General features: G+C 43.5%; 1 protein-coding gene across 1 annotated transcript; it reads left to right on the plus strand.

Annotated features, from left to right (window-relative positions):
* Nucleotides 1–897: 897 nt before the first annotated feature.
* Nucleotides 898–3,937, plus strand: GDF5 (growth differentiation factor 5). The gene is made up of 2 exons (XM_074157356.1): nucleotides 898–1,531; nucleotides 3,069–3,937. The coding sequence occupies exons 1-2, from the start codon at nucleotides 898–900 to the stop codon at nucleotides 3,935–3,937; spliced, it is 1,503 nt and encodes a 500-aa protein (XP_074013457.1).
* The last annotated feature ends 7,355 nt before the right edge of the window (nucleotides 3,938–11,292 follow it).

The raw sequence follows: 11,292 nt of genomic DNA on the forward strand, positions 1-11,292 counted from the left end.
CATTTGTGAGAAATCAAACTTCAGCCCTGTTAAAGCGCGTGTGTTACCAGCCCTTCACTCACCAGGGGACAAAGTGAAGCCGCTGTTACAGTTCCCCCCTGCAAAAAAAAAAAAAAAGCTCAACGAATTATACTTAGCTATTTTAATGTCTGTGTCCAGTGGACTGTACGACAGGGCTCAGTTGTTGATCTTGCAGCTTGTCCCGTTTAAAGGTGAAGTTCATGGAAGGCTAAGGTAGAGGTCGTATTGCCACTTGAAAAGGCATCCTCTGGAGCTTTGAGCCTGTGGAGCTGTTTCACATGAGGCAGAGTATGACTCATGCTAATGAAAAGGGTAAAGAAGATTTTTTTAAAGAAATATATCGCAGTTAAATTAGTTTAGACAGCATGACATCAGAGAGTAATTAAATAGGTTTGTTGGAATTCCGTTTCCAATTCCTGAGTTCAGGTTTGTAAAAGATTTCTGAGCACCTGCAGGTCTCTGTGTGTGAAATATTTTCACTGGAAAGGATTCAAAACTTTAAAAAAACCTTTTAACACAGAGGCAGCATTACGCCATTCTTCCTTCTTGGAAAAAAAACCCCTTGGATTTAAACAGGACTCCTTCAAGTTTTCAGTCAGTTTTACAGAAGAAAACGAGGTGGTAAACTTTCTCTTTTCAAGAACAAGTTCTTTATAGCTGCTAACTGAAGTCAGGGGAGATTGCATCTGAGTACATGAGCATTTCCACTATGGGACTGGATACAAGTATTGAACAACGAGATTTGAAATGTTTTAATCTCAAACAAAAACCATTTTTGCTGACTTTGGTTTTTAATTTCTTTGATGTTTTCTTCTGCCAAACTGGAGGAATCTTTTCTGATTTTTTCTTTAGTGGCATTCAGAGGAAGACCAGAGGATGAAAATCCTGCATTTTCTCACTTTACTGCTTTGGCATTTGACTTGGCTGTCTCTGGATCTAGTTCCTGGAGCGCTGAGTAATTCTGAAGCAGGCCAGAGTAATCCGGGATCTAAACTAGGTTTTTTAAAAGCAGAAGGAAAAGAGAGGAATCCCTCAGCACGGGCAGGTACACTGAGGACTGCAAGCCATGGATTTAGTGCTGCAACCTCAAAGGCTAGGACTAAAAGCAGTGTTGTTCAGGCTGGAGCTCTGCTGGCCAAGAACGATGAATCAAAGAAGGTTCTCTCAAGAACAGCAGCCACGGAGGGCAAGGTAGGACATCTCCCCAGCAGACCTTCTGGAGTAAGGACAGTGACTCCAAAGGTTCAAAATCTTAGCAGCAAGGTGGCTTTGAAAAAAACTGGCACAAGCAGTACTGACACTGATTCTTTCAAAACCAAAAAGACTAAAGAGCCTGTCACCCAGAGGGAAACTAAGGAAACTTTCCGACATCCCCCTATAACGCCACATGAATACATGCTCTCTTTGTACAGGACTCTCTCAGATGCAGAAAGAAAAGGCGTTAATGGAAGTGTAAAACTGGAGGCTGGACTTGCCAATACAATAACCAGCTTTATAGACAAAGGACAAGGTAAGAAAGGAGCTCGTGTGTGTGGACACTGAGTGTGTTTTTACATGTATTAGAAAATAATCATACTTTGTTAAAGTCAAATTGGTCTTTTTAATGTAAAAGAAATTGTACAACTTTGCTGCAGATTTTGTCCTGCCTTATCTTGGAAAACTCATTTAGAGGCAGAGCTAGATGGTTGTGTGGCAGCCAAACAAAACATGTAGAAAATATTTTAGATGCATATTATTGAAAATCAATCGGTCTTTGCATGCTTAGGTGTTTAAAAACCATTTAAATTTTGGTCTTATTTTCTTTCCATAACTAGCTCCTGGAAACTGCTAACACTAGATTTTATTGTAAAGTAAGTCTAAAAACACATGATATGCTAAGAACAGGGCTATTCTGTGAAAAAAACGACAAGTCTCAGTCTCAAAGGGGTCAGCCTGATTTGTTCAAGATAGAATTGTGAGGAACTACACCGTAGACCCAGGAGTTCTTATAGTGTGAGATGGGTGTATATGCACTAGCTCAAAGCTCATGCTTTCAGGTACCACCAACCTTCTATCCACAGAAGCCCACATCTACACGCAGGCTAAAAAGTGTAAATAACCTCTGGGACTCCAGAACTTATGGTTCAACATTCTGGTTCCAAAATTTTTTTGAAATTTGGACTAGTCTTTGCTTTCACACCAGAAATAACCAGGCTCCCAAAGACTGACGTTCACCTTACCCCTCTGGTTGGAGAGCCCCATGTTGCTTCCAGTGACGTTAGTAAGAGTTTTGTCATGTACTTAAGGAAGCGACACAGGCTACGGCTGATAAAGTAATGGTGACAGAAAGGCTCAGCCAGGACTGGATTCGTTTGCCATTTAGTTATGAATAGGTTGATATTGATAGCTCGCCACTGGAAGACATTGTTAATGTGAGGTCATTAAAACGTTGGCTCAGCCATAGTCCTTGTTAGAGCTGCCCATGAGCGTAACCAAGCAAAAGTAACATCGGGTTAAAGGAGGTATGTTTTTCTGCCTGATTTGAAAAAGTTGTGAATCCCGTCAAGTTAAATTAATAAGGCAATTATCCTTGTGTCTGGCAGTTCCTGGGGGATGTTGCTTTTAAAGGACTAATTCACTATTGTATCATCTAAGGGTAAATTTGCTCGTGTTTGGAGCCAGCATGAGGCCTGGGCACTGCTGAAGCTTTGTTTCAGTAGTTTAAGTAGGATATAAGTGGTGAATAGGCCCTATGAGTGCTCAGTCCTGAAAAAGGACTATTTTTCAATTGGCTAATTCCTACTTTGAAGCTAGAAAATACCCGCCCGTGAAAGAAAGGAGATTTCTACAAGGCGAACTCAGAAACTCATTTCCCTGTTGTGTCACTGAGTTCTTCTGGGTCCCTGCACAGAGCTGATCCCTTGGACAAAAATTGCTCTTTCTGTTTGGTGGGCTAATTAAGGAAACTTCTAGGCTTATGAGCAAACTTCAGGAAAACCATTAAGAACTGAATAACTGATATTGATCTGTGCTTGATATAGATTTAAAAATGTGTGTGCTTTTTTCAGACGAGCGAGCGCCAACTATAAGAAAACAAAAATACATTTTTGACATCAGCGCATTAGAAAAAGATGGTTTGCTGGGAGCAGAGCTTCGGATATTGAGGAAAAAGCCTTCTGATACATGGAAGTCTCTTTCTTCTGGAAGAACTTCCCAAGTGAAATTATTTAGTTGCTCTACAAACCGACAAGCAGCAACTCTCCTGGACTCTCGTACTGTCAGTATCACAGATACACCAAAGTGGGAAGTGTTTGACATATGGAAACTTTTCAGGAACTTTAAAAACTTGGTTAACTTGTGTTTTGAACTGGAAACTTTTGACAGGGGGAGAGCTGTTGATCTCAGGAGCGTGGGATTTAATAGAACAGGAAGACAGGTCAATGAAAAGGCTCTCTTCTTGGTATTTGGTAGGACGAAAAAAAGAGACTTATTCTTCAATGAAATCAAAGCTAGATCCGGCCAAGATGACAAAACTGTTTACGAGTACTTATTCAATCAGAGGCGGAAGAGAAGAGCTCCTCTCGCAACGCGGCAAGGGAAGAGGCCCACTAAGAATCTGAAGGCAAGGTGCAGCAGGAAAGCCCTCCACGTGAATTTTAAGGATATGGGCTGGGATGACTGGATAATAGCCCCTCTGGAGTATGAAGCGTATCACTGCGAAGGGCTTTGCGAATTCCCCCTTCGATCCCATCTGGAGCCCACCAATCACGCAGTTATCCAAACACTAATGAACTCGATGGACCCAGAATCGACACCCCCAACTTGCTGTGTCCCAACCAGGCTGAGTCCTATTAGCATTCTTTTCATTGACTCTGCAAACAATGTGGTCTACAAGCAGTACGAGGACATGGTGGTGGAGTCATGTGGTTGTAGGTAGCAGAGCAGTTGCTCATGTGAACATGTTATGAGAGGTAACATGACACATTGACCATAACCTCTCCTCGACCAAGGATAACTAGATTTCTTACCTCTAGGGTAAGGATGTTTACAAGGATGTAGCAATAAATCCAGTGCTTCTATCTGTCTCTTCACCGTGGGCATATTTCAGTAGCATTTGGATGCTGTCACAGATCCTGATGTAAGGCCTTGTGTCAGCGACATGAGACTGGCTCTGACTGAAGTCCTTGACAGAGAAGATTATACCTCCACACCTCCAGATCACCTGCTTTTAGCCTCGGGACAGTGGGTACAGACGGTATCAGTGAGCTGTGGATATGACCTGTTTGATCCTTTGAACAATGTTCCTGAGACTGAATTTATGTCTGAGTCCCATGAGCTTTGTCCATGAAGAAATGTAAGAAAAGAGACCTGTCGTCTAGAAGAGAAGGTTGTGTTCTGGTGTGCTCCCATCTTGGTGTAAATACTTACACTGTAATATGATTTCTTTCTGATTAGCTCTTGAAACTATGCATATATTAAAAAAAGGAGTCATTAAATATAATATGTTGATTTAGTTTTAAGTTTTACATGGAAATAGGTGATGGAGGAGGTATTTGCTTCCGTGTATGTTTTCCTCCCAGCTACATATCTTTCTTAAGTACCCACCTTTCCATTATTATGTAGCAAGATATATTACTCTGTATAAGGTCCAAGTTGTTCTCAAATGCTCATAGTAAAAGTGTTCAATTATGGCATAAGATGTAATAAATTATTGACACAGTGCTACATTGTGTCTAGCTGTCCAACTCTGCATAATTATAATGCTATTAAGAATTTGTTTTTAATGTTTTTGTACAATAAATACAAGTGAAAGGGACTTTTCAGTGCAGCAGAATGCCAGCGGGATGCAAAACACGTCCATGCATTTTGCTTGCCTCTAACTCTGCTGCCACAGAGAGAAACTGTGGAAACATCAGAAGAAAGACCTGAAGGTATGGCATGGTTCGATCCGGTGGGGAATGACACGATCACTTGATGTATCCGGGGCAAAAACGAGTTATACAGATGATTGCAAAAGGGCGCTGGGATCCTTTTATTCTGCTCTCCAAAGGCTGTGAGTTTGCACATCCCCTTTATCTATTCTAGAGATGGATTATACATTTATTGTGGAATTACTCTGTGTGTGTTTCCACCCACAAAACTGGGTACCAGATGTTCAACTGTACATGGATCAGAAAGCCCATAAGAACCATCAGAAATTATTGAAGTAGCTTATCGGTAGTATAAACTATAAATGCTAAGGTTTGATGTTGTTTCATCAGTTTAAACCATCAAGTCACACGATTTCCTGGATCCAGACTCCCCTCTGTGCAGCATCCCGGGTGTGGGTCGTGGCAGGGAGCTGAGTGTGGCTCCTGAGGTCCTCCTGGTCACCTCCCCAGACTGGACATGCTCTAGCTCACACGACTGGCAAACTGTCTGAAATTCCTGGTCAACAGCCGCAGAGAAAGAGTGACAAAAAGCTCTGCCCTGTCCTCCTGCATTCTCTGGGTGGCTGAGCTTTTAACCAGCTTAAAATACCTGGTTAAGCAGCCTTGCTGCCAGACACACGGGGCTTCCCTGTGTAGGAGAGCTGTCACGTACCATGACCTACAGCAATGGTGATACAGAGAAAGCCCTGCAGGGAGCTTTCCTGTGTGCAATCTCTTTGTCACAGCTTAGCACCATGATTTCTACCTGGAGGACCTGACACCGCTCAGTGCAGGCCACGAGATAACACAGAACGAGGTGGGTCAGAATGCTTTATTTGACAGGAGGGCGAATCACTGACTAGCAGGTTAGCAGGCAGGTAGAATGACCAGCACTTGAAGCTACTTCATAACATGTGCACAAGAAATTCTGGCATCTTATGGATCTGTTTTGTGGGTCAGGGCTGTCCCCAGGGCTCCTCTGTCTCCCTCCTGGGCTCTTGGTGTCTGCAGTTCCCAGGTCCTGCTCTTCTTCATCATGATGGATTCTGAGGCCAGGACCAACAGTTTCTGTCTCCTGCTCATCACCAGCCAGGCTCATATGACTTTCCAAACAACAAGGAGTTTTTAATTTTAAGTTTTACTACAAGCTTATTTAGACATGATTTACCATTGCTACAGTAGGAGAGAAAGCATTCTCCTGCCAAGTCCACGGCACGAGGGCATCTCAGGCATTTTTTGCCCATCCTGCTCAAGCCCTTCTGGCTCCAGCTGTTTTCTAGAAGACTGGCTTTGCAGCTTATAAGGATCCTTTCTCTAGCACTGACCACAGCTGCCTTCTGGAGGGGTTGGCTTGATTACCATGAGAAAAGGTTGTCTCCTTTCTCCCCCTGTGTGAGAGCCCTGCTGTTCCCCATCCCCAGGCAAGTCCCTGTCTGCACATTCCCAGAGAAACCTCCATTCTCAGGTAGGACAGACAGAGCTGTGCCATGCCATTTACTAACCACACAGTCCTTAGCAGCTCAGGGTGATCAGTCTAAAATAGCAAATACCGTCCATTTAAGTTCACTTGAAGCAAATCTAAGTTGCCTTAACAGACAAGTCACCTCCTGGGATCATAACTGCCAGCAAGGGGCAGTTTGCTTCCATTCATTGCTTCCATCCCAATGCTTCCATTGCACTCATGAGATGCTGCAGCAGCTTTGGAGGAAGGTAGCACTGGTGTTAGAGGCAACAAGTGCGTGATGGCTTGGCAATCTGAGGAGGAAAATCACTGCTTGCTTCACACTGCAGAGCAGTTGATCAGCCCGAGCATCCTGGTGAGGCTGGTCACCACAAAAAGTTTTATAAACCTAGTTGGTATCTCTCTGAGGTTCTTGCTTCTTGTCCTTGTATGAATTTCTCAAGACACGAATAAAGCAAGATTCAGGTAAATTTTGATTAAATTGAATATGTATCAGGATCTAAATGGGAAAAAAAAATGCAATTAGCCCAAAGCAAAGAGCATAAACTCAGGAAAAACTAAAAGAAATACTGACGTACTAAAGTACTTAAAAAATATACACTTTGCTAATGGTTCAAAACCCAAAATTCTGCTAGGTAGTAGTTATAACTTTAAGGGAAAAGAAAAAAAACCACCCACTAGTAGATATTTTATATCAGTTCAAACAAATTTGAAACTGCAGGCACCAAAATGCTAGAATTGTAATGGTTTATTACCACATCAAAATTGCCAGATACTGGGTTTGGCCTAAACAGAAGCAATTCCAGCCCAAATGTTGAGGTTAGGAGGTAGCATGACATCCACTTTGCTTAGTAGGTGACGCAGGTGCGGTGACATCCAGAAGGGACAGTCCTGGCACTGCTCAAGTTTAGTCCAGCCTAAAGTGAGGAGTTTATAATGGTGGGCATAGTAGATGGCAGGATTAGGGTAGGTTTTTTCACTTTTAACTCTCAAATTGAACATCCTTGGTTTCTAACACTGGTTACAAAGCAGTGCTGCGACATCCAGAGTGTCCTTTTGCATTTATGTTAGGGAAATTTTTTGATAGCTCTGGGAATTCCAGTTCCACTCTATTTTATTCCGGAGTGGTCTACTGACTTTGACCATGGTGTAATGTATATTAACCTATAGGTGCTTTACTGGTGTATCGTTTGAGCCATTGGGATCACCTGGCACAGACTTCTGTCTCTGTAATTAATTATGAGATACTTACTGAATGGTTATGATCACTTAAAGCTACAGTGTTGAAGGGAGTGATCTCTTTCACTGCTCTTCTCAAAGCAGTTTCTGTTATTCTTAATTCACCTAAAATTCCAATAGCAACAAAAAGGTGCTGCCACAGGGAGCATGTCTCCACTCGATTCCTTCTCACAAACCACTGCAAATCTTGTTGAGACTTCACATGGAAATGCACAGTTTCAGTTATCCAGTGTGAGAACAAAAACATGTATTGAGACATCCCAAGATACATGAATTGTGGCTGTTACAAATGTTCATTATCACCAATAAGCACAAAAGCACAACCCAAGAGGACTTGACTCAACCCTCACTCCTCCCTGAAAACAGAGGTTTAGGGATAGGCCTGACCCACAGCAAAGAAACTGGAAAGAAACAGAGGACCTTGAAATGGCAGACGTTTGGCACTACTTTCTTTAGCCTGGTCATTATAGAACGTGCAAAGAGAGACACCCTTGCTGATTGTTACGGCTTTCTTCCCATGGGCCGACTGGTGTGAGCAACGGGATGGTAGAAATGCGCGGAAACCTGAGCTGTAAAGCAACCCAGGTTAAAAGTTCAGCTTTCCACCTTTATGATGGCAGGTTTCACTCTCTCACTGAGAATGCCTCATTTGTATTTACTTTTTAGGGTCATTATCTGTCCCCCGAGAGTCTTTGTGAAGGTCCAAATTTCAAATAAACAGTACACTATAAGACAGGTATGTGTGGATAATTTTTGTTGTATTTGGCTAAAATATGGGTACTAAGCTCAATAGGTAAACATAAAAGTATGCCATTTAAAACAATGCATTCCCATTAGTGTTTGAATATGTGCCTAAACTCCATGTACACTTTTACATGGTTATGTCATTTCCTGTGTAAAATGTGCTTGTTTATACAGCAGCCATATGAAAGATGCAGTAACCCGCTATGTGGGCTATTTGAAGCTTTCTTTAAGAAACATAAAAACCCCTTGACCCTTGTATAATAAAAGGTGTTAAAAGATACTGCTTTTATAACATCTTAGCCAAGACTAATAAGAATGTACAAAGCAAACAATTTTTTTTTTTTACTCCATAGTCCTGGTCAATCACGTGTTATTTTATGAATTTACTGTTGCTGTTGGGTAGTAAAATGATATTTAGAAATAAAATTGCATGAGATTTCATTGCTTCTCAACAAATTTAATAAATAAGGAAATCTTAACATTATTTGAAAAACAGTAAATACAGTGCAGTAAATACACTTTGCTGAGTGTTCAGAATCGCCCATTTATTCTGTCATTCCGAGTTCACTGATGTCCTTATTTTGCTGGGGCTTTTTTTTCAGAATCAGTTTCAACTTTCTGAAATGATTTGACGAGCTGAAGTAATGCAAATGGATTCAGTTTTCCCTGATGTCATTTTGAAGGGCACAGCTGTCAAGAAAAAATGACTCCGTTAATAATAATAGTGATTAATTGGCTGACCCTGCGTTAGGGGACAGAAAATGCTCCTTTCACTGGTTTTTCTGTAAGACACTTTTTTCTGTAGTATCTTGTGCCAGGCTTTGCCAGCCAGGGATCCAGGCTGAGCAGACTCTGCCTATTGTACTGCCAAAAAACCGCTGTTGAAATGAGGATATTGCTTCTGCACGTTCAGTTACCATTTGCCTGGCTTTTACAAGATGCCATTTATCATGGCACAAAGTCAGAAATAAGCCTTTTATTGATAAAACCAGACACATTTCATTTTGCTCGTGCAAATGGCTTCAAAACATTAATCTTTCTCCAGAAATGTTGAAAGAGAAACACAACTTGGGTCCTCCACGGGCTTCGAAAAGGGGCTGTATATCTTCACGGGAGCTCTCTTTTCTGCAAAGGTGCAATAAGACTCATAAACTTTAGACAGCGAAGAAGTCATTAACTCACAGCGTTAGTGGTCAGATTACAGGAACCCGGCTGGAGAGGATAAAAGGCTAATGGCAGCGCGGGGAGCAGCCCATGTGGTGCTCTGAAGAAACCTGGGAGGGAACGTGGCCTGGGAGAAGGACTCGGGGGGCAGCGGGGTTGGGGGAGGCCGCCCCATGGCAGTGGGATAGCTGGGGCTGAGGACAGAGGGGAAAGATCGAATAACAAGATGGACTGAATGAGGGAGAAGTGGTAGTGTGAACATACACCCAAATGGGACATGAGATGGGTTGGGTGGCAGCAACACTGGTGGGAATCATAGAGTCATAGAATGGTTTGGGTAGGAAGAGACACTAAAGACCACCAGTTCTAACCCCCCTGCCCTGGGCAAGGACACCTCCCACCAGACCAGGTTGCTCAAAGACCCCTCCAACCCAGCCTTGAACCCTTCCAGGGATGGGGCAGCCACAGTTTCTCTGGGCAACCTGGGCCAGGCTCTCACCGCCCTCACGGCAAAGAAGTTCTTCCCCAGATCTCAGCTCAATCTCCCCTCTTTCAGGTTAAAACCATTGCCCCTCCTCCTATGGCTCCCCTCCCTGATCACGAGTCCCTCCCCAGCTTTCCTGGAGCCCCTTTAGGGACTGGAAGGGGCTCTAAGGTCTCCCCGGAGCCTTCTCTTCTCCAGGCTGAACCCCTGCAACTCTCTCAGCCTGTCCTCACAGCAGAGGGTCTCCAGCCCTCCCAGCATCTCCGTGGCCTCCTCTGGACCCATGTCTACAGGAACAGACGTGTCTACATACCTATCAGGAAAAAAAGGTTTTTCTGAGGGCTGGGTTGGAGTAATTCTTCTTTCTTTCCACTCTTATATCTCATCTCAATCTCCCCTCTTTCAGTGTAGAACCGTTCCCCCTTGTCCTATGGCTCCACTCCCTGATCAAGAGTCCCTCCCTGGAGCCCCTTTAGGGACTGGAAGGCTCTGACTACTGCTTGGGGATGTTACATTCCTGCCTGCACCCTGGAATATGAAGCTGGAACAGCTCTCAGAGGAGGTCTGGGACAGCCATCACCCCATCACCCCTGGCAGGGAGCGCGCCCTTTGGGGAATGGGTGATCTGAGATAGATTTCTGATATAAATCACACAGACAAAGGACTTGCACTAAATGCTTTCACTTTCAACTGATTCTTTTTGCTGCCGGGTCCTTAGGTAAAGGGCTGTGTTACAGACAGCCTGGCATTTCAGGAACGTTGAGAGAGCAGCTGCTGGATGAGTTCTACAGGCGAGAAATCCCGAGTGTGAGGGGGGAGAGAGGAGAGAGAGAGGACGGACCTGGGGGATGGCAGCAGTGGGGCTGACACTCAGGCTCCGGGCAAGCAGCCAAGCCACTGCTCCAGCACACCAAGGAGGTGTCACCGACACCAGTGACGACACATGTCACAGTAGTTTAACAGATCCCTGAGCTAGGGCCTGATGCCCAGGCTCAGTCACGGCTGAGAGGTTTGAACATCTGGTGCCTCCAGCCCATCCCTCTTCACTTCACGGCATCTATACTGGGATCTAAACCCACTTGCTGTGGGTCGGTGATGGAAGATGAATCTCAAATGTATGCAGAAATATTACAGAAATGGGGCGAGTTTATCAATGGCTTCATTTTTTTTCCTATGGAATAATGTTCTGTGAATAATATTTGATCAATAAGTTCCAGAAATTGTAAACTGGAATCTTTCTGAGGCACAGAAACTTTAAAAACAGAGTCATTCTTTGGAGTTCTAAGAAA

The sequence above is a fragment of the Numenius arquata genome, chromosome 12 (assembly GCF_964106895.1).
Source record: "Numenius arquata chromosome 12, bNumArq3.hap1.1, whole genome shotgun sequence".
In the NCBI taxonomy this organism is placed as follows: Eukaryota; Metazoa; Chordata; class Aves; order Charadriiformes; family Scolopacidae; genus Numenius; species Numenius arquata.